Source organism: Podarcis liolepis (assembly GCF_965112155.1).
Source record: "Podarcis liolepis genome assembly, chromosome: 16".
NCBI classification, from domain to species: Eukaryota; Metazoa; Chordata; class Lepidosauria; order Squamata; family Lacertidae; genus Podarcis; species Podarcis liolepis.
The window spans coordinates 22,838,248-22,861,641 of NC_139567.1; the positions used below are offsets into that span (position 1 = coordinate 22,838,248).

Here is a 23,394-nt window from a genome sequence, read left to right on the forward strand (position 1 = left end):
AATAGCAGAGCAAATTACACGTAAAACCCGGTTTGTGCAGGGAAAAGAGAACCCACAATAATTTTACGCCACCTGGCAGAGCTTTATTACATATGCACCAGGCCAACATACAACAATGCCAGTCATGGATATTTGGGAACTTTCATGTATGTGACATGATCCCTAGAACTTGTTAATCTTGGATCCTGTATAGTGCACTGGACTTATTGCTATAAGCGTTTTCTGTTTCTTATTGTGTTTAGTTTAGTTTCGGCTAAATAAATTCAATTTTTAAAAGCCCCATGGATGACAGAGAATTAAATACTTACTTAGTTCTGCTACCTGAAACACTGGAATTTTCAGATGAGATCTGTGCTGTTTTACCTGCCAATATGCCTTCCTGATCCAATGCAGTAAGTCCCATGCAGTGTAAAAACTGAGATATGAAAGCTAGGAGCTAAATGCCACCTTGAACCTAGGTTATGGGTGCAACAATGGAATGCCTAGGCACGCTTTTTTATAACAAGAAAACAAAGCCAAAAATGAATGAGCTGCAGCTAAAGTATTGTGTTCATTTTTCACATGGTCTAGTCCTTTCCCTGCCCGCCTACCCCTAATATTCTTAAGAGGGTCTCGGTCAGGTTTATCTCCATCTGATTGTGTCCTAGGTCTAGGTTTCAGCCCATCTGTTTATGTCTAGAGGGGTAGCTGTGCTAGTCCGTTCTAGCAAAAACAACAAAGAGTCTTATGGCAACTCAAAAGACTAAGAAATCTATTCTTTATTATGTATTTAGAACTCAGTGACCCAGTGCAGAGTCAGACATAGTGTTCTTGATCTGCAGATTGTGACCGAGAGACTAGGAACAGGTTGCTCACCTGTATTTTTCATCCTTTCCGTCTCTCATGTGGATGGAATCTTGTTGTTTATGCATAACTGTTTAGCATTGCACTTGCATTGGGCCAAACAAACTGTGGTTAAGGCTAAGGCTTTGGGAACTGTGATTTGAAAGCAGATTTTGATATTTATTTGTAATCTTTTGTACCTCGCCTCTTAAGGTTAAAGATCTCCAGGGCGGATTACCAAAGGCATGATGCAAATAAGAGTAATTTGAAACAATTCAAGCTATTTCAGAAGAAGTTTAGTAGTGAATCAGCGGGGGCAGGCTGGGGGAGCTCATTTTAGAATGGATGAAAAGCACCGTCTTCCATGTCTGCAGCACTTTGCAAAGAATGAGTAGTCATAACATATGTTTGCATGTTACTTTCTCTAATGTATAGCCCCTTTTTTGCAGACTTTCCCCCTAACATACGCGTTTGTTTACACATTGGTTGGTAGAAGAACAAAAATGCGAATTTTGAGGATAGTGAAAGTGTTTCGGCTTGTGTATGGGACTGAGAAGTGTGAATTTGCTAGTTTCTCATTAAATGCAAAACAACCACTACAACCCCAAACACTTTAATTTCTCTGCCATCCTTAGTGACCCCTAACCTAGAACCAGATGCTAGGTACACCACAGGGAAAGGGAAAGGAAATGGAGACTGGGAAAAACTTAGGTCCTGGCTATCTGCAGGGCTGTATTCTCCCCTACAAACCTGCCCAGGCTCTGAAATCTTTAGGGGAGGCCCTTCCCTTAGTCCTGCTACCTTTCAGGCACTCTTGGTGGGGATGTGGGAGAGGGCCTTTTTGGTGGTTGCACCCAGACTTTGGAAGTACCTCCATAGAGAAGCTAGACTGGCTCCCTCCTTGTTGTGCTTCCGCCAGCAGGTGAAGGCTGCTGCATTCCTTTTTAAGGGAAAGGGCTTCAGTGGTGACGTTTTCATTCTTTTAGAGTTTAATTGCAACAATCTTTTATAGGTTTCTAGCTTTTTGTGTTTTATTATCGGTGACGTTTTAATTAGTGTACGCTGCCTTGAGTCTCAGTCTGGGGAAAAGACTGAGTATTAATCATAATACAAATCAGGGCAAGAATATGCAGTTATTTTTAGTTGTATGGACTTGGGATTCGTTACAGTGCGGCAGGGGTGGGGAGTTGCTGGCCCCTCAGAAGTTGTAGGGTTATAATTCCTACTGTTCCTGAGAATTGGCCATGGTGGCTGGGACTGTTTAGCATTGCGCTTGCATTGGGCTGAACAAACTGTGGTTAAGGCTAAGGCTTCGGGAACTGTGGTTTGAAAGCAGATTTTGATATTTATTTGTAATCTTTTGTACCTTGCCTCTTAAGGTTTATGATCTCCAGGGCGAAGTCCCTTCTCCTCCATGGGGTTAGAGAGTTGTGCCAGCACTGAAAAGGCATTAAAGGGGTTCTAGGTAACCCTGAAAGACCCTCTCCACCTGTGGGGAAAGGCTGCAATCTTACAGCAATCTTAGTTGGCCTTGAGTGTACGTTGCTACAGATGTAACATGATTTGCTAATGCAAATCTCTTGTCGAGGGGGTGAAGGAATTGTTCTCAATAGGAGAATGAAGAAGAGCCAGTCAATTCTAGGTCCCACAGTCCGTCCTGCAATGCTTGTACCATACCAATGAGGGTGAAGCGACTGGCACATCTCCTGTCTCTTGCCGGAGGTTGGCAGAACAATGAGAATGGCCTTTTTGTGTCTGCTGACGTATGGTTACCCTCCCTGTCCCCAATCTCCTCCTAATGCACATTAAGGCCTCGCTGGAGAGAGGAGAGGGGGTGTAACGTAGCTCTTGAAATAGTTGCTTTCACGCTGGAACCTGGCAGGTGAAGTTTCACTAAGGTTGGTTTATGGAACGGCATTCAGGCGATGCTTCTGTTCTGCCTCCCCGCCCCCTTCTCCTTAGAACAAAAAGAGGAAAGCTGCAGCTCAGCCGTTCAGATCCAGGGTGGATTTGTTATGCAACGGCGTATTTCCCCCCCAGCATTTAGACTTCGGGCAGCATGTGGATTAAATTCTATTCTGCCAGTCTGGTGGAACTGGCTATGGACGGTAATTCCAAAACAAGCTGGTGGCTTGTGCAGATGGGCTGACAGCCCTGTGATGTTAGAAGCCCGGAAAACTGCCTTAACCCAAGGCTACATTCACACAGTAGTTTATTCCATTCCGTTTCCCTAACTGCTATATTTGAGCTTTCTCACAACGTAAAATCTGCATGCAGAAAACTAACTGTACATAGCACACCTTCAGTGCTCATTTCTGTGTTATTAGGTTCCAGAAAAAGAAAAATCAGTTTGCAGCCCCCTTAACCCAGAAAATGTCAGTTATTAAAGTGATGAAATTTGGTGGGGGGGGGTATTCTGCCATATAGATGTTCCCTGCTGTTTTCATGGGGGAACAGAAGCAGGCATGGGCAGAAATGGGGCTGGGGTGGGGGAGTAGCAGCGATGTTGTCCAGTGGCTTCCATTGTTGTAGCACACCATGTCCACTGATGTGAATGAAATTCATTGTGAAATGCTTATTTCTTGGACAAAAGGCCACAGTTCCATAATGCAACAGGTACCGCAGTGTGAAAGGAACGCTAGAAAATGGAACAGAAGCACTAGCATTAAAATCAGGAAAAGTGACACAATTATCCCTATGTCTGAATGGACCCCAAGGCAGACCATTGGGTCCATCTAGGGCAGTATTCCAGGGTTTCCCAAACTTGGGCCTACAGCAGTTTTTGGACTACAGTTCCCATCATCCCTGACCACTGGTCCTGCTAGAATGATGGGAGTTGTAGTTCAAAAGCAGCTAGAGAGCCAAGTTTGGGAAACCCTGGTCTACACTGACAGGCAGCGGCTGTCCAGGATTTATTGCAGAAGTCTATTTCAGACTTATCTAGAGATGTGAGGGATTTGCATGTGAGGAGTGTTCTTTACCGTTGAACTGTAGCCTTTCCTTTCAGTAATGTTACTGGCATTTATTTATTTCAGACAGATACACACACACACACACACACACAAACAAACAAACACGCCACTTAATTATTTGCATTTCTAAGCAGTGTACAGAGAAACAATCCACAGAGATGGAACGATAAAAGAGTGTCGCAACATGGGTGAAAGGACTGCACCGCTTGCAGCTGCTTCCCCAGGTAGCAAAACTCCCTGCCAGTAAGAAATAAACCAACCCTAGGCCATTTTTTGATGCGCAAACATTCACAGATCCTTCCCGTTGCCCTGTGAAGCAGCACAGTTCATTCTGGAGCCTCGTGCTCTGTCCACCTCATTTCGTTCTGCCAGGCCTGATTCATTACAGGGAAAATAGCTATTTACAAATCAGCCTTTCAGAGTTTTATGACTCAAATAAACCCGGCCTCCTCAACATGATGGGGATTAAGACATAAATTTGGGCATTGTGGTCTTGGGGTTGGGGGGGGAGAGAAGCCAGGAAGCCCAGATTTTATTGACTCATCACAAAAAAGAAAAAAAAAGAAAGAAATCCAGTGAAGGCGTTTATTGGGTTTGGGATTGTGAAGGTGGTTTTCGAGTTCAAAAAGGCTGGTGTCTTGTGGCTTCTGCTGCTTGTCGTTCTCTCCTGCTTCTAGTTTCCTTATTCAGTCCTATTGCATGATTTGGCGGCGCCAGATTCACATTGTGGTTTTGCGAAAGGCACAGGCGTCTGTTCCCTCCTCAAAACCTAAAGGAGGTCTGAAACCTCCTTGTGTCCACATCTTCAAATCTGTTCCGACCCTTTTGGCTGAAGCTGCTTCTTTGTGAAAACACAATTTGCCTCATTGCATCCCATACACTGGGGCTGGGGGGAACCTCAGGCCTAAGGGCCAAACATGGCTCCCCAGTCTTCTCTATCCGACACCTAGGACTCTTCTCAGGCCGTATCCCTCAGTAAGCTGCACTCTTCACTGACTCTGTCTGCACCTTCCTCGAGTGCTTTGGCTTGGCTGGAATGAGTCCCTGAACCTGGGAGACCAGAGTTCGAATCCCCACTGGGCCACAAAGCTCATGGGGTGACTTTGGGCCAGTCACAGCCTCTGACCGTAACCTGCCTCTCAGGGTTGTTGTGAGGCTAAAAAGGGAGAGGAGGTGAACCATGGACACCATGGAAAGGCGAGATAAAAATGTAACAACAACTAAATGAAAACAAATGTGGCCCTCCGGTGAGAAAAGGTTCTCCACCCTTGACAGAACATCATGTATATTATTGAAAGAGATGGTCGTGTTTTGGGTTTAGATGCTGAAATTCACATTGTAGAATCATAGGATGGTAGAATTGGAAGGGAGCACGAGGAACAACTGGTCCAACGCCCTTCAATGCAGGAATCTTTTGCCCAGTGTATGGTTCGAACCCACGACCTTGAGATTAAGTCTCGTTCTCTACCGACTGAGCAATCCCTCCGGTGCGTCTTGCCTCTGCTGCGAACTCGCAAAGCCGCACATAACTCTCTCAGCATCGACTGGCAGTGCGAATAAAACTGGCCTGCCTTACACAATTGTGGTTAAGGGTTGCTGAAAGAGTTTATGTGAAATGCTCTCAATTCTGAAGCATTGCAGAAGGGCTGAGTATTATAAATCAGTTTGCCAGGATCTCTGTACAAAGAGGAATAGCTGAGATGCAGGCAGGGTAGCAAGATAGCCTGTTGTCTGCTCCAAGCATTTGGGATTACAGTGGTACCTCGGGTTACAAATGCTTTGGGTTACAGATGCTTCAGGTTACAGACTCCGCTAACCCAGAAGTAGTACCTCGGGTTAAGAACTTTGCTTCAGGATGAGAACAGAAATTGTTTGGCGGCGGCACAGCGGCAGCGGGAGGCCCCATTAGCTAAAGTGGTACCTCAGGTTAAGAACAGGTTCAGGTTAAGAACGGACCTCCAGAACAAATTTAAGTTCTTAACCAGAGGTACTACTGTAGTGTCAAACCTATCTGCCTGGGTGTGTTCCCTGCTCCCCAATTGGAATAAAACTGGGAAGAGAAGTGCTGGGGTGCCGGTGTTCATATCTCTCGTATGAAAGAAACTGTTTTTGTATTGAGGCTTCCTACAAGTAGAGATGAGAGAGGCTGAGCAGAACAAATCTTTCTGCTGCATGCTCTGCTCAGTGCAGGGTTAACGTTACCAGCAGCAAAACACCTGCTTCCAACTCCTGTTTACTTCTTAAGGGCGGCTCCATTAAGGAAAGCTGTTCCTGGGGCAACTGAGTCCAACCACATTGTCTGAGTCACGAACAGGTGATTAATTAACAGCTGAATGAATGCTTGAAAACACCTCCGGCAGGCTGAATCTTCTGGGAGCTAAGTATAAATATCAGGGTGGGTGTTGAGGCGTCATTGTGTTGCAAGCTTCTGAGTGCTGTCTATCACACTGTCGAAATATATGTGACATGCACGCACGCACATACATGGGGCTGATCGTGATGTGGCACTACAGAACCTCCAATGGGGGGCTGTGTGATGACAGCCTTACATTTTTATGTGTATGGGAAGATATACATGACTTGCAGCATTGATGAGAGGTGTAGGGATACAAGGAGAAGGAAGCAATGGATGACCCTGGATGGACTATATGACATGGCTTGCAATAAGCTGTCTTGTTCGGGGTTACAGATATTTATAGGAACAGAGGACAGGATGAAAATTAAAGTTTTGGTCATGATGTGTGTGTGGGGGGGGGGGGGGAGAAGCCAGTGTATTTGAAAGATTGGTTTAGCATGAGTGAAAGCAACTACAGTAAGCCTTTTGAGGAGCTCTTGAAGGAGCTGGTTGTATTTAGCCTGGAAAAGAAGGGACTGAGAGGAGAGATGATAGCCATCAAATACCTTAAGTGCTGTCACGTGGAAGAAGAAACATGCTTGTTTTCTCCTGCTCTGGAGGGTAGGACTCAAACCAATGGCTTCAAGTTACAAGAAAGGAGATTCTGACTAAACATTCGGAAAAACTTTCTGACTGTGAAAGCTTGTTTGACAGTGGAACAGACTCCCACGAGAGGTGGTGGACTCTCCTTCCTTGAAGGTTTTTAAGCAGAGGTTGGATGGCCATCTGTCATGGATGCTTTATTTGAGATTCCTGCATTGCAGGGGGTTGGACTAGATGACCCTTGGGTCCTATCATGGGAATTGGGGTTGCTTGTGTGTAAACCTCCAGCCGTTCCCAACTGCTTGGGGTGGTTGCGTCTTTCCCTGGCTGAGCAGCCCTTTTGTGCTGCTGCTCAGTCGCTGGCAGAATCCGTCAGTGGGTGTCTCCTAAATTTCCTCCAGCATAAGAATTCCTTAACGGACAACCTTCGCCTCGCCTCTCTGCGCGGAAGCCTTCTGCGCAGAGTGGGCGTGCCAAGCGGTGGTCCTCCACTCTCCTCACTGACTTCACTGGAAGAGTCTCGGAGCCTCCCCTCCGAAGTGCTCTCTGCCTCTCCCTTCTTCCTGGTATCACCTGGACTTCTTTCCCCAGAGGACGTCCTCTCTCTTCCCTTACTCGTTCCCTCTCCTGCAGAATCTGGGAGCCTCGCCTCTCCCCTCTGCTCCGATGTCAGTTCCCTGACAGGCCCCTTCCAACTCTTAAGATTCTATGATTTATTTGTGATTAAAGTATCTCCTGCCCTTTGTTTCATAGGGGCCTAGGGTGGCAAACAAATGCTAAAACCATAAAAAACGTCTTTAAAAAAATCTAATACAGATGCAGACTTTCATGCAAGTATCTTGCAAGCATGACATCCGTGGCTATGCATGATGGCTTTCTCTGTCACACATGTTTCTGACCGCCAGTTGCTGGAAAGGTAGGAGGAGAGAGGACTCTGGTGCTCAGCTCCTGATTGAGGTTCCTATGAGAAGAAAATCCTCACCTGTACAATTGAAAGGGAAAAGTGACCAGCTTCTAAGCTTATTTTTGTTTGTTTCCATGTGTGAAAACATTTGAATCCTTCTGGCCTGTGTTTTCAAACACCCACAAGGTAACAAGCAATTGCTTAACATTTGATATGGGATATAAAATCATGCAGCATAAAGAAAACCCACAGCACTTCATCAAAATGGCAACCAGCTATTCCCCCAAAGAGCAGTTGATAGGAATCAATTGTTGGATGTCTTGTGAAACGTGTTGGTCTTGGCCAGCCTTGCAAAAGGCAACAGTCCACCATCTCTTTAGGGCAGGCACACAGTGTGAGGGTCAGAACTGAAAAAGTCCTTTCTGGTGCTTCCAGTATCTGGAGCCCAGACTGGTTTTGGCAGAGATGGGGAAACTGTGGAACTCCCTGCCTGTTGACACCAGGCAGGTGCTTTCACGCTACTCTTTTTGCCTTGTTTAGTTGTTTAGTCGTGTCCAACTCTTTGTGACCCCATGGACCAGAGCACACCAGGCACTCCTGTCTTCCACTGCCTCCCGCAGTTTGGTCAAACTCATGCTGGAATCTTCGAGAACACTGTCCAACCATCTCGTCCTCCGTCGTCCCCTTCTCCTTGTGCCCTCCATCTTTCCCAGCATCAGGGTCTTTTTCAGGGAGTCTTCTCTTCTCATGAGGTGGCCAAAGTACTGGAGCCTCAGCTTCAGGATCTGTCCTTCCAGTGAGCACTCAGGGCTGATTTCCTTAAGAATGGATACGTTTGATCTTCTTGCAGTCCATGGGACTCTCAAGAGTCTCCTCCAGCACCATAATTCAAAAGCATCAATTCTTCGGCGATCAGCCTTCTTTATGGTCCAGCTCTCACTTTCATACATCACTACTGGGAAAACCATAGCTTTAACTATACGGACCTTTGTTGGCAAGGTGATGTCTCTGCTTTTTAAGATGCTGTCTAGGTTTGCCATCGCCTTTCTCCCAAGGAGCAGGCGTCTTTTAATTTCGTGACTGCTGTCACTCTTTTTGGCCCTGCTAAAAACATCATTGTTTCAGCAAGTCTATCCAGACATGTATAATGTGTTTTAATATGGTCTTTAACTTATCGTTGATTTAAATTATTTTTTGAATGTTTTAAGTAGCTGTGGTTTTTTTTAAAAATAATTTTTATTAAATTTTCTAAATTACATTTCAAAATATTCATTTAAACAACCTTAAATCAATGACTTCCCTTCTTCTCCTTCCGTGGTTCATTTTGCATACCATACAGTACTATACATCCCTGCATATTTTACATGAACTAAACAATTCAGTAATCCATTGTTTTATCCATCAAAACTTATTTACACTGTTGAATTTACCTTAATGCTACCAGCATTTTAAAATAAACACAAATTTCACCTGTATATTCAGTAAACATTTTCCAGTCTTTTTTAAACTTGCGTTCTTCTTGTTCTCTTATTCTATAAGTCTGCAAGGTGCGCGTATTCCATCAGTTTAAGTTGCCTTAAATAGCTGTTTTTTTAAAGTTTTTTTTTTTTAAAAAAACTAATACTTTTATTATTATTTTCTATTTGTAAACAGCTTTGAGGTTTTATTACAATCAAGCAGTTTCTGCACTTTTTGGAAACAAATGAATACATTTTTCCCCCAGCTGGATAAATGAGTCTGTACCATGAGGCTCTACATGTTAGAGTTTTAAGTCTTCTTTTAAATCGATTTGTTGTTTGTGTTTTTAAATATCTTATGTGTGAATCACATTGAAACAGAAGTTTAGAAGGCTATTGATAAATGAATTGCAATTACATAATAGTGAAATAAAATTAATAATACTGAGCCAGGCCATTGGTCCAACTAACTTAGTATTGTCTGCACTGACTGGCAGCAGCTCTCCAGGGTTTCAGGCAGGGGTCTCTCCCAGACTTGCCTGGAGATGCTGTGGTTTGAACCAAAGACATTCTATATGTGAAGCAGATGCCCCACTCCTGGGCTGGGGCTCTTCTCTCAAGACGCAGGTACCCATATGGCTGCCTTACATTGTCAGACCATTGGCCAGTCTAGATCAATATTGTCTACACAGACTGGCAGTAGCCAGGGATGATTGGTGCTGTCACTGAGCAACATTTGAAGGGCCAGAGGTGAGCTATCCTTGATCTAAGGCTCTAACCATCAACACCAGCAGTTGCTATATTTAAGAAACGTGGAATTATATTTTGAAATAACTACGGGCCACAGAACGGAAGAACACAGAGAACAAAGCAATAAAACCACTAATTAAGGGATGAGGGCCTGTCACTGATTATGGTCCTTAGTATATAATGGGCGGAACAATTAGAATAAAGCAGCTCTAAAGAAATGTTAATGGAGTTCTGCAAAGTTTGAATGTCCCTGAATCACAGTCAGAGTAAGATGTTGGCATCTGAACTCAACTGGGATGTGGTCAGAAACTTCCGCTCTCCTACACGGGCGATAAATGGAACCGCGGGGCTGCAATACCTTTGATAATTCTTTGCTTGTTGCACTTTGCTGAGCAGCTTTGCACAGAATGCTAGCTAGGCTCTCAAATTTGATCAATCCACTGTTGAGAAGGTGGCTTGGGAGGCTTCCAGCTATGTTCTGCAGCATGCAGTTACCGTATTTTTTGCTCTATAAGACTCACTTTTCCCCTCCTAAAAAGTAAGGGGAAATGTGTCTTATGGAGCGAATGCAGGCTGCACAGCTATCCCAGAAGCCAGAACAGCAAGAGGGATTGCTGCTTTCACTGCGCTGCAATCCCTTTTGTTGTTCTGGCTTCTGAGATTCAGAATATTTTTTTTTCTTGTTTTCCTCCTCCAAAAACTAGGCGCGTCTTGTGGTCTGGTACGTCTTATAGAGCGAAAAATACGGTACTTAAGAAAGGTCTTGAGGCAGGAATCCAGGAGTCCTTTCGTTCCAAACCTATGGTGATGTATGGCTGCATCATGTCTTTTGAACTGGGACCTGGCGTAGTTATTTCACATTTGGTGATTAAGCTCTCAGCCGATGACTCCTGGTCAATCTGGTTTAATATTGTCCACACTCACTGGCAGCAGACCTCGAGGGTTCCAGGCAGGAGCTCGACATTCCTACCTAGGGATGCCAGGGATTGGATTTATTTATGTCATCAGTTTGTGAATCACCTTCCACACTGACCTCAAGGCAATTTGCATAAAAGCAACTAATAATATCTTTTTTAAAAGTGCAGAAAATGAGAACTTCAGATAGGTTTAAGAACAACACCTGAGGCAGAGATCTATTCGCCCAGCTGGAAAAAAGCTTGTAGAATCTAAAACGGCTTCGATTGTTTCCAGAAAGGACAAATAGTGGGTACCTGCTTTATCCCAGCCTCTCAGTGAGGCTGAGTGGTGTAGTGGTTAAGAGCGGTAGTCACGTAATCTGGGTAACCGGGTTCGCGTCTCCGCTCCTCCACATGCAGCTGCTGGGTGACCTTGGGCCAGTCACACTTCTTTGAAGTCTCTCAGCCCCACTCACCTCACAGAGTGTTTGTTGTGGGGGAGGAAGGGAAAGGAGATTGTTAGCCGCTTTGAGACTCCTGAAGGGGAGTGAAAGGCGGGATATCAAATCCAAACTCTTCTTCTTCTTCTTCAGTAGGCCTCTCAGTAGACCCTGCTCAGATTTATGGTGGAGCCGCCTTGAGCCCTCTGGCTGCGGAGGGCAGGGTATAAATTTATTATTATTATTGTTGTTGTTGTAAATTTATTATTATTGTTGTTGTTGTAAATTTATTGTTGTTGTTGTTGTTGTTGTTATTATTATTACTACAGTGGTACCACGGGCTACATACGCTTCAGGTTACAGACTCCACTAACCCAGAAATAGTACCTCAGGTTAAGAACTTTGCTTCAGGATGAGAACAGAAATCGTGCTCTGGCAGCATGGCGGCAGCAGGAGGCCCCATTAGCTAAAGTGGTGCTTCAGGTTAAGAACAGACCTCTGGAACGAATTAAGTACTTAACCAGAGGTGTTGTTGTTTAGTCGTTTAGTCGTGTCCAACTCTTTGTGACCCCATGGACCAGAGCACGCCAGGCACTCCTGTCTTCCACTGCCTCCCGCAGTTTGGTCAAACTCAAGCTGGTAGCCAACCATCTCGTCCTCTGTCGTCCCCTTCTCCTTGTGCCCTCCATCTTTCACAACATCAGGGTCTTTTCCAGGGAGTCTTCTCATGAGGTAGCCAGAATACTGGAGCCTCAGCTTCAGGATCTGCCCTTCCAGTGAGCACTCAGGGCTGATTTCCTTAAGAATGGATAGGTTTGATCTTCTTGCAGTCCATGGGGCTCTCAAGAGTCTCCTCCAGCACCATAATTCAAAAGCATCAATTCTTTGGCGATCAGCCTTCTTTATGGTCCAGCTCTCACTTCCATACATCACTATTATGCTCCAGCTCTCACTTCCATACATCACTAACCAGAGGTACCATTGTATTATTATTATTAAGGTACCCCTGCCCATCAGGGCCAGTCGTGACCGACTCTAGGGTTGTGCGCTTATCTCTCTCAAGAGGCTGGGAGCTAGCGCTGTCCAAAGACACTTCTGGGTCACGTGGCCAGCGTGACTAAGCTGCATCTGGCGAGCCAGCACCAGCGCCGCACACGGAAACGCCGTTTACCTTTCCGCTAGAAAGCGGTCCCTATTTATCTACTTGCACTTAAGAGTGCTTTCGAACTGCTAGGTGGGCAGGAGCTGGGACATTATTATTATTATTATTAATTATTACTATTATTATTCAGCAGTGGCGGCAGGCAGCAGCGCTTCCAGAGGGTCAGCACCACCATGGCCCCCCAAAGCACCCCTCGGCGGGCTAAAGCCAGGCAGCATCTCGGGCTAGCGCCAGTCGCAGCACACCAGCTGGGATCTCCTGTTCCTCCTCCTAGCAGACCTCGCTCTCTCGCTCTCTCACTCTCGCTCTTCACCTCCTTCCTCCTCGCCTCCTTCTGGCTCCCTCTCAGGGAGCCAGCCCAGCCAAAACCAGGCAACACCCAGGGGCAAGCCTGTCGCTCCAAGCCAATTTTTGTAAGGTGGCGAATATAAGCCATACTTTTTAACTTTTCACGGTCAGAATATGGAAGGAAAAAAAAGTGTGGCTTGTATTCAGGCCAATACGGTACTACTTCCATCCTTCACTGAAAGGGGGCCAGGATCCACACTTTCTGGGAAACAGACCTGGTTTCCCTGCAATCATGCTATGGGGGAGATTTTAATCCTGTGATAATATTTGCACTCCAGATGGATTTATTTTTAGCACATGCTCCTCTGTTCGCTTAGTTTCCCTTACTGTTGACAGTGTGCCATGCTGGGAAGTGGTTGAGTTGTCAAGATTTGTTTCGGTTTCTTTCTCCTTCTTACGTAGGGGAGGTAACTGGTACAGACATTAATTCATATCTACAGGTTCAAGAAGAAACAGGAAGGCACACTTCCTGCGCTTGCACACGATGTAATGAATGGTAAATAAAAAATAGGGGCTTGCATATCTCTCCTGTGGAAAGATGCATTTTCTCTCACAGCTCACAGGAACCTAAAGAAGAGCCCTGCTGCGTTATTTGTTGAAGTGGGCTTCTTAGAATTTGACAGCGTTTCCCAACTGGAGGAGTCCTCAAAGCAAATGTATTTATATATATTTCAGAAGCCGAAGCATCATGCTATAAGACTTCAGAATTTCTGTTTTGTTAGGCAATGTAATAGAGATGTGTGTGTATCATCTGTATATATCTATATATAATTACTGCAAGAGTGTTCTGCAAATATTCCTTAACTAATTTACATGGTTTTCAAATTCCTTTAATCCTTCCTTTCCGGTAATTTTGTTCCTCTGCTACTCTTTCTGGCTAATAGGCACACACGCACCATGTCTATCTCTCTCTCTCTTTTCCATCTGAGTGTTAGGATTCCCTTGAGCGGTTGTGTTGACCTGATGTAGCAGCCGGGTGACCGGCTGGTTTAGGATCTGGGACAGACACAAGCAACAGACAGAATGAGTGCAACTGAGCCTATGCACACAGATCCTCCCTCTCCCCCCCCCCCCATCCAACATAAGAGCTTGCCCATAATTTTTTATTTTTCTTTCTTTAAATGGCAGACAGGCATCTTCATAAATAAATTAGAAGTGTAGAATCGTCGAGTTGGAAGACACCTCAAGAGACATCTTGGCCAAGGCCTTGAAGCAGCAAAATAATGATTGGTCTTGACATTTGCTGTGTTTAAACAACCCTGCCATGGGTCAGATCCAGAGGCAGCAATGCACATGGGTTGTGGGGTTTTTTTGGTGTGTATGTGTGTGTGTTTGGTGGATGTACTAAAATAGTGGGATATATAGGCAGCTGTTGTGGTGGGGAGCCAGGCTTTCTAGTTAAGAGCGTGAAACAGACCATTAGTAGATTCAGGACAAAAGGAAGATATTATTTACACAATGCAGACTAATAATAATAATAATAATAATAATAATAATAATAATAATAATAATAATTCTATCCCACCCCTCATCCAAAGATCACAGGATGGTTTAAAGTTTAATTAAAATTCTAGAATCTTCCCTTTTATCCCACAGCCACTAAGTTTACTCAGGAGCCCCGGATGAGTGACCTTGTCAAAAGGATTTTGAAAATTATCAGTACTGCATCATCCAAGTCTACATGTTTACTGACACTCCAGTTGCAAGAATTCCCTTTGCAGAAGCCATGCTGATTCTAACTCTGCAAGACTTATTCTTCTAGTGCAGGGGTCAGCAAACTTTTTCCGGAGGGGGCCGGTCCACTGTCCCTCAGAACTTGTGGGGGGCCGGACTATATTTTGAAAACCACCCCCCACGACTCTTCCCTCCCTTCTCCACAGCACCGGACGAGCCCCAGTGGCTGCTTACCTGTGCCTTGTGAGCAGCGGTGGCGGCGGAGGGACGATGAGCGGCACGAAAGGGTTGACTCCGGAGAGGGGCTGCTTAAAATGGTGCTCAGCCAATCGCAGCTCAACAAAGCCCAGCCCACTTCCTCCTCTAGGCAGGGTGGGGAGAAGCCAGGAGGAGGAAGGGAGGAGGCGCCGCCACGGTGTGTGTATGTGTGTGTGTGGGGGGGGGGGGGAAATGGCGCAGCCCGAACAATCAGAATCCCCACGCCAATCCATGCGGCAATTCCCGGACTGTCCGTGGGCTGGATCCATAAGGCAATTGGGCCAGATCCAGCCCCCGGGCCTTAGTTTGCCAACCCATGTTCTAGTGCATAGGTATTTCATAGGATAGAAATACTTTTACAAATAAAGAAATAAGATGCACTTGGTAATTTTATCTTTAAAACTTCCCGTCAACTTGTGTGGGACAGTACAGTGGTACCTCTGGATGCAAACGGGATCCATTCTGGAGTCCCGTTTGCATCCTGAAGAGAACGCAACCTGCGCCTGAGGGTCACGATTTGCCGCTTCTGCCCATGCACGTGATGTCATTTTGAGCGTTTGCGCATGCGCGAGTAGCGAAACCCGGAAGCAACGCATTCTGTTACTCCCGGGTCGCCGCGGAGTGCAACCCGAAAACACTCAACCTGAATCAACTTTAACCCAGGGTACGACTGTATTGGCTCCTACTGTCCTGGATCTTAGAGATATGGTTACACTGGCCGTTTCCCAGACCTTGGGGACAGCATCTTTGGAGAAGTTACGTATTTATGTGAGAAGATTAGCAATATCTAATTTGAGGTGTGTGTGTTTTTTTAAAGAGCTCTCAGGTGGATACCATCCAGACGTAGCGATGTGTTCATTTTTTCATCTGTCATAAGGCTCGGAACTCAAAAGCTCCGCTTGAACCAGAACTCCATTTCTCATTATTCCTTGATTGCAAAGCTTTCTGATGAGATCAAGGCCAAGCATCAAAAGACCCTCAGCGAGGTTTGCTTGTCTTGACGTAACCCAGAGAGGCAAGAGCATCCCCTATGGGCTTGTTCTCACAACCGTTGAGCGGCAGCCCAGCTCTTCCTTGAAAAGAGGTTTTTGGCTTTGATATCGTTCATAATGTTTGGAGTGTTTAACATGCATTAATACTTGAGCTCTGCTCAGTACCACTTCAGAAGAGCGTAGGTGGTTCAGCTGCGGGTTTTTAATGAAAAAGGAATTAAATCGTTAAGTGGAAGCCTTCTAGCAAAAGCAGGGTTGGAAATGCGCGGTCCTTCAGGGGAGGTGAGCTCGCCGACTGCAGCCCATTGTCTCGAGAGTGCCTTCTCTTAGCATCACCTTCCACATGATGTAACAAACAGGTTTGCAGTTGCCTCGTGGGAGACAATCCCTGTCTCCTGATGCACATGCCTTGCTGAATAAACAGTGGGAAAGGGATGGCCAGGAGCCAGAGACCTGAGGAAGTGAAGTGATAATAGAGCAGGGAAGTGGCATGTTATTCTGTTTTTCTTTTTAATCCTGGGAAATGAGAAAGTTTGTGGGGAAATTGCCTGGTAATGACCCCCTGCCCTCCTTTTGTGTATCAGATTATTTTTCGACGAACCGTGTAGGCTGCACACTTTCTTGGGCGAAAAAAGATCTCATCACTGTTGTACATGCCTTGATTTAGCCTCGACTTGGACTGCTGTAGTGCTCTCTGCTTGGAGCTGCCCTAGAAGAGCGTTTGGAAGCCACAACGGCTGCTTGTAAATGACTGGTACCATGCTTGTTTTAGTTTGCCTGACTCCCAGTTTGTTTCTGGGTTCAATTAAGAGTGCTGGTTTTAATCTTTTACAGAGAAATCATAATCCTTAAACCTGTTTGCTAGTGAGGATTATGATTATGAATTGTGGCTTTTTGATCAATACACTGGCAGACTGTGCTGAAATTTGAAAGGTGGGAAAGAACTGTATGTTGGTCTGTTGCCTCAAATTATGTCAGCCTCCAGACATTTTCAGGGTTAACAAGGTTGCAAACAGATCCCCCCCCCCCCAAGGAACAAAACCAAACTGAGGGCCAAACTTTTGCTAGATTCCTCCAGATTTCTGGAAGTGGCTTTCACAACGGCGAAAGATCACATAAAATGTGAAGAACAGGTAAGGAAATGTCATGAAAATGGGATAAAATGCAGTCTGAATGCAGCTGTAATGTGACAAAACTCACACTGGACGTTCTTTTAACAAGACTCTTTCTTTCTTTCTTTCTTTCTTTCTTTCTTTCTTTCTTTCTTTCTTTCTTTCTTTCTTTCTTCTGCTTCCCCAGGTCAGCCTGAATGATTCCCACAACCAGATGGTCGTTCACTGGGCTGGAGAGAAGAGCAACGTCATTGTCGCTTTGGCTCGTGATAGCTTAGCCTTCCTAGGCCCCAAGTTAAGTGATGTAAGTAATTATGTCTGTGTGTGTGTTTTGTGTTTTTTGTTTTTAAATAAGTTTAAGGTGGAAAATAACACAGATAACCAAACTTCAACACAGTTAGTTGCTTAGCATGGATTAATGCTCCAGCCCTCAAATCAGTTTCCAACTAGTGCCTAATTTCTGTTTTGCACTGTTTTTGACACCTTGCTAAAATCTTCTTCATGTAGGCAAGTATAGCCAGTTATGTAAAGCTGACATGTATTTTTACGTGTAATTTTATTTTATAGCATATCTTTTAAACTATGGATTTAATTTATATTGTGGTCCCCTCACTCTGGGGTCATTGCTTTTAAGTTCTGACTTAGTAGTAATCTTAATGCATACTTTATGTAATCCACTTTAGAGGGTTTTTTTAAAAAAACACACACACAATTAAACAGTATGGTAATGAGATGAAATAATAAAGTAGGCCTTGATAAGTAGGCAGCTATCAAAGCCGTTTCAGGCTATCCCCAAAGTGTGCCCCAATCTTTTAGGGAATATTAACTTGTACTTGTTGTAGGCACGGCTCAATTTAGTTTATTGTAAGCTTCCTTGTTAGGGACGTGAGTGGCGCTGTGGGTCAAACCACAGAGCCTAGGACTTGCAGATCAGATCAGAAGGTCGGTGGTTTGAATCCCCGCAATGGGGTGAGCTCCCATTGCTCGGTCCCTGCTCCTGCCAACCTAGCAGTTTGAAAGCACGTCAAAGTGCAAGTTGATAAATAGGTACTGCTCCGGCAGGAAGGTAAACAGCGTTTCCATGCGCTGCTCTGGTTCGCCAGAAGCGGCTTAGTAATGCTGGCCACATGACCTGGAAGCTGTATGCCGGCTCCCTCGGCCAATAAAGCGAGATGAGCGCCGCAACCCCAGAGTCGGCCACGACTGGAGCTAATGGTCAGGGGTCCCTTTACCTTTAATGGGGAAAGGACCTCTTTATAGGAACTACCCATATAGATTGCAAAACACCATTTGTTTTGGAGCTGGGAGTGGGCAGGGAGGAGTCGGAAATCTTTAACGAAATCAGAAGGTCAAATTTCAAAGTAATTACGTTTTATCAGCTCAGTATAACAAATAGTAAAGGTTCCAGAGACATGACATTTGCCCTCACCTTCTCTGTTGCTGGAAAGCTCCACAAGGGCACAGAGACCTGCCTTTTGTTCACTTACATTATTCTGTGTAAGTTGCCATGGCTTAATGGCTCTGTATAAATATGACAAAAATAATACTGTTTAAGAACAATGAGGAAGCTGATCTGTTGAGCAGGTCCATCTAGCTTGGTGCTGTCTAGGGTTCGAGACAGGGAATAATTACCAGCCGTACCCAGAAATTCTGGGGATCAAACCTGGAACCTGCATACAAAACAGATACTCACTACCAGTGAGCTATGGCCCTTCAGGAACAAGTGATTGTTGTTGTACAGTAGCCTGTTCCCTGATTTGCAAACTCACTTCCCTACTCCCTCCCAGACCCGCTCCTCTTCCATTTGTTGTAGCTAAGGGGGAGCAGCTGCAATAGTCCGCCCTGTCTCCTGAGCAAGCCTGAGGACTCTCAGTTGACACCGTTCTTAATACAAGAAGGCAGTTGCCATAGCTCTGCACCAGTGCAATGCTATAGCCGCCCCTTCCTCTCATCCTGGTAAAGAAAAATAATTCTCAAATTCCTTGGTTTATTTTTTTTATTTTTTTAAAGAACCACATGATTTGGTGGGGTGGAACGGTCTTTTTGTGTGTGTGTGCGGTTTGTAACATTAGCATCTTTCCTTGCCAGGTTTATATTTCTTATGACTACGGGAAAACCTTTAAAAAGATATCGGAGAAGTTCAATTTTGGCCCGGGGAACAGCAGCCAAGCAGTGATTGCTCAATTCTACCACAGCCCAGCCGACAACAAGAGGGTAGGAAATTAGAAATCGTTTGAATGTGTAAACAAAGGATTTCAACTGCACACCCCCTAGATTTAAATAAGGGTGTTCTAAATATTTTGGGGTTGAAACTAGGGTAGGTTTCACATTTTTTCCTGAAAAAGATCTAATGCAAGTATTTGGCTTTCTCTCCCCTGCGCCACTTTGATCTTCACTTCTTTGTCTTTTCTGGGCTGGTTACATGGTTGATCCCACCTAACTGGGGGATCTCCTGAGCGGCGCTCAATGTGGTTTGACAATCCTTCTTCCCAGGGAACTCTGGGAACTTGTAGCACTGTGAGAGGAAAAAGGGTCTCCTTACAACTATGAGCACCATGAATAATCTACAGCTCCCAGGATCCTTTGGGAGAAAGCCATGCCTGTCGTGTGTTGAATGTGTGGTGTGAATGTGGTAAAGGCAAGAGACACATCCGTTGCTCCACCCACTTTTGTCTCTGGCTCCACCCACCCCAGGCACGCGGCCCCTGGAAGCCTGCCTGTGAGGCCATGTGGCCCTGCTATGATAAGTAGATATTATGGAAGGAGAAGCTGTACTTGTGGTTTCCATTTTTGGCAGCGGCTGCGAGGTTTGTTTTGTAATGTCTAGTTCCATCATTGGATGAGCTTCTCGGTTTGTGTAGAAAATGTCAATTAAACTCAACCCCCCCCCAGCTCCTTGTTTTGACCTCTGCGAAGTCTTCGCTTCGCCGTTTTGGTCAGTGATGTAGCGTCTCTGCCGTGCCTTCAGAGCAGACCAAGAGGTCTAAGTGTGTGCCATGCTCAGGCAGAACAGTAGAAATCGCTGCAACTAAACAGCTGTTTACCTAACAGCTAACGGGTTCGTGTAGCCGAGGGAAAATATTTGTCTCCTGAGGATTACAGATTGCGTTGGATCAAGAAAACTGACTGAGTCGCTTCTTATTTTGCGGTGGGGAGATGGGAGAGGGCAGAATAGAAAACAAAAGTCTTCCGTTGTTTTTTTACAAAAATTCTCTCCTTAAAAGCAAAGTCTGCACAGTTGTCTTCTGTGACAGATGTGAATCCTAAACTAGCTTTGCAAGCCAAGCTGATGGGTGCCTTGAAGAAATGAAGTCGCCAGGCTTGTCAACTCCACCACTGAAGGAGGGAGGCCTAGTCTAGCATTTAACTCCATAACCTGCCCGTCTCCGTCCCCCGTCCCCCCAACCATCCGATCCTGAGGGAAGGTCTAAATTACACGTTTTGAATTTTATTGTGCTATTATCTTCTTTAGTGGGTTGTGCAAACTGCTGTTCTGAATAATGCTTTGAATAGGGTAGGGGGCACTGGGGGATGAGTTTGTAGAACCAAGAGGGCAGTGGATGAATTTTTTATTTTTTTATTTGGAACCACTGTTTTAAAATACAATTTATTGTATCGGTGAGGGATTCTGGCTACAGAAACTGGTGAAAATGTAACAAAAAGTGGCACACATTTTTTTGTTGTGTGTATGCAACTTTCACATCCAAACAATTCTGCCAAGATCCGCGTGCTGATTTTTGAAGACCCACTGATTTTTTTTTTGTCCTATCCTTTCCTCCTTTTCCTTTTACAGTACATCTTCGTTGATGCCTTCACTCAGTACCTCTGGCTTACCACGGACTTCTGCAACACCATCCAGGGCTTCTCAATTCCGTTCAAAGCGGCAGATCTGCTTTTGCACAGCCGGCTCCCAAACCTCATCTTGGGATTTGACAAGACCCATCCCAACAAGCAGGCGAGTAGATCACTGGCGGATGCGTATGCCGAAGGCTCCCAATTTCTGCCTTTCTCTCTGTGTGTGGGGCGTGGGTGTCCTGCGAAAGAGATGCTCTGTGTGGGAAGGAGCCTTGGTGATCACGTGGAGCGCAGTTAAACTGTGGAACTCCCTCCTACTGGATGCAATGACGGCCGCCAACTTGGATGGCTTTAAAAGAGAAACTGGACAAATTCACAGAGGATACAGCTTTCAGTGGCTACTAGGCATGATGGCTGTGCTGTGTCTCCATAGTCAGAGGCAGTAAGACTTCTGAATGCTAGTTATTGGGAATTGCAGGTGGGGTGAGTGCTGCTGGTGCACTAAGGTCTTGCTTGTGGACTTCCTATAGGCATCTGCTTGGCCACTGTGAGCCAGGATACTGGCCTAGACACAGCATTGGCCTGATCCAGCAGGGCTCGTCTTATGTTCTTAATCATTTGTCTGTCTTTTGTGTTTTGGATTGTTAACCCCATTCAGAACCCAACTCTTTTAGAGCATGAGACTCTTAATCTTAGGGTTGTGGGTTTGAGCCTAACAACAACAACAACAACAACAATAATATACGATATACTATATACGATATCTTTATTGTCATTGTCCCATGCAGAACAATGAAATTGAAAAACTACATAAAACTACTGCAAAACTACATAAAACTACTACAAAACTACATAAAACATTCAAAAACCCCTAAAAACTCTAATAATAATAATAATAATAATAATAATAATAATAATAACCATAATAATAGTAATAATAATGATTTTATTTATACCCTGCCCTCCCTGGCCAGGGCGGCTAACAGCAGTAAAATTACAGTAAAAACATAATAGAGAAAAAACGCCAATTTAAAATACAGGTTAAAATGCATCCCATGAGAAGCAAAAGATGCCTGCATTGCAGGGAGTTGGACTAGATGATCCTTGAGGTCCCTTCCAGCTCTACAATTCCATGATTTTAACTTGGTGCCCTCTAGATATTTTGAGCTGCATCTCCCACCACCCCAGATCCTCGGCCATGTTGCATGGTGGCAGTTGGAGTCCAACAACATCTGGCAGGCACTATGTTTGATAGAGCATCTGCTTTACATGTAGAAGGCCCCCAGTTCTGCTCCTGACATCTCCTGTTGTTGTTGTTGGGGGGTGTCCCCTGCCTGGAACTCTGGAGATCTGCTGCCAGCCAGTGTAGACCAAAATGAGCTGGGTCGGCCAGTGGTCTGACAGCTTCTCAGTTCTATGGAAAAGAGGCCTTCTGCGACCCTGCTCTTCCTCCTGTTCTCAGCCATACTGTGTTCAGAGCCTGGTGAAGGAAGAAATTAGGCCAACGATTCCCACTTCCCAGCAAGAAGCCTGCCTTTGTTCCTCTTCAGGCCTGCTCTGCATTGTTCTCACGCCTGGCTCTCGAAAGGGGCAGGAGCCCGGGAGGTGGAGGGACGCCAGACAGCCTAACTCCGCTGCCCTGGTACTTGGCAGGAACAACAGTGTTTGTCTTGTGTGGTCACATTTGGGTGGTTTTGCTTCCCCGCTCGCGCTTTCAATGTTTGGATGTTTCCTTCACCATAACTGAAAGGCGGTTAGCGCCCTGGGGTTGGTGGTCAAAGCTCGGAGACGATTTCTCGCTTTGACTCGGTTAGCCAGAGCGACACTTCTCGCCCTTGAAAAGAAAAAAAGGGAGGAGAAATATCTCCCAGCTCCCAGCAGCAGAGAGCCAGAAGGAAGCATCGCTTGCAACCTCTCCCTGGTCCTTTCTCTTGCCGGCGAGCTCTCCTCTCATTGTGTTCCTCCCTTTCCACCGACATCAGCTCTCCCTGATCTCAGCAACCATGGCGCTTGCTACTCACTGGCATGGTGAAATTGCTCATAAGCGCTTTCTGCACCAGATCCGCTTGGGGTTAAAAGAGGAGGCTGGCTCTGCAAAGCTTTCGTGAGATTTCACGGGGCCACCGGAGTTCCCACAACCATCCCCGGCCTTCCAGGACCGTCACACTGAGAGGGTCTTGCCTCTCAAGCAAGGCCTTTCCCCCCTGCCAGGTTATCTGGAATAATAATAATAATAATAATAATAATAATAATAATTTATTATGTATATCCCGCCCATCTGGCTGGGTTTCCCCAGCCACTCTGGGTGGCTTCCAACACAATAATAAAATACAACAATGCCTCAAACATTAAAAGTTTCCCTAAACAGGGCTGCCTTCAGATGTTGTCTAAAAGTCTGGTAGTTGTTTTCTTTGACATCTGGTGGAAGGGCATTCCACAGGGTGGGTGCCACTACCAAGAAGGCCCTCTGCCTAAAAAGGGCTTCAAGCACTCCGGCTTGCAACCTGGGCAAGGAGCTCTGGGAGCACAGGGGGTTTTCTCCCCCTCCCCCACTTGCTACCTGCGGGGCAGCTCCAAGGATTTGGGTATCCCTGATTTTTGTGTACACATGGAGCCTTTGGAACCGAAGCCCTGTGTAAGATGCGACTGCACTGGGCTTGCTTCGTGGTGCTCAGGACTTTGCAGGCTTACTGTAATTTGAACCAGAGTGTTTCACTGGATGGATAAGGGGATAGTGTCTTCTTAACCACTGTGTGCTCATGTGGGGGAACACGGCTGTGGCCGCCAGACCCCTAGCCAAGTATAATGTGCAGCATATGCACTTTTAACTCCTTCCTGAACCCATCGTCGCATATTTCTTTCTCTCAGCACCGG

The 23,394-nt window shown here is 45.4% G+C and overlaps 1 protein-coding gene across 2 annotated transcripts in view; it reads left to right on the top strand.

The window, feature by feature from the left end:
* Window positions 1-23,394, top strand: part of SORL1 (sortilin related receptor 1) — a 113,655-nt gene that overhangs the window by 13,534 nt on the left and 76,727 nt on the right. For both annotated transcript variants that reach the window (XM_083480879.1, XM_083480878.1), the window contains exons 2-4: window positions 16,913-17,029; window positions 18,814-18,939; window positions 20,519-20,680. In XM_083480879.1, the coding sequence (XP_083337005.1) occupies window positions 16,940-17,029; window positions 18,814-18,939; window positions 20,519-20,680 (378 nt within the window). In that variant the 5' untranslated portion in view covers window positions 16,913-16,939. The remainder of the gene's footprint in view (window positions 1-16,912; window positions 17,030-18,813; window positions 18,940-20,518; window positions 20,681-23,394) is intronic.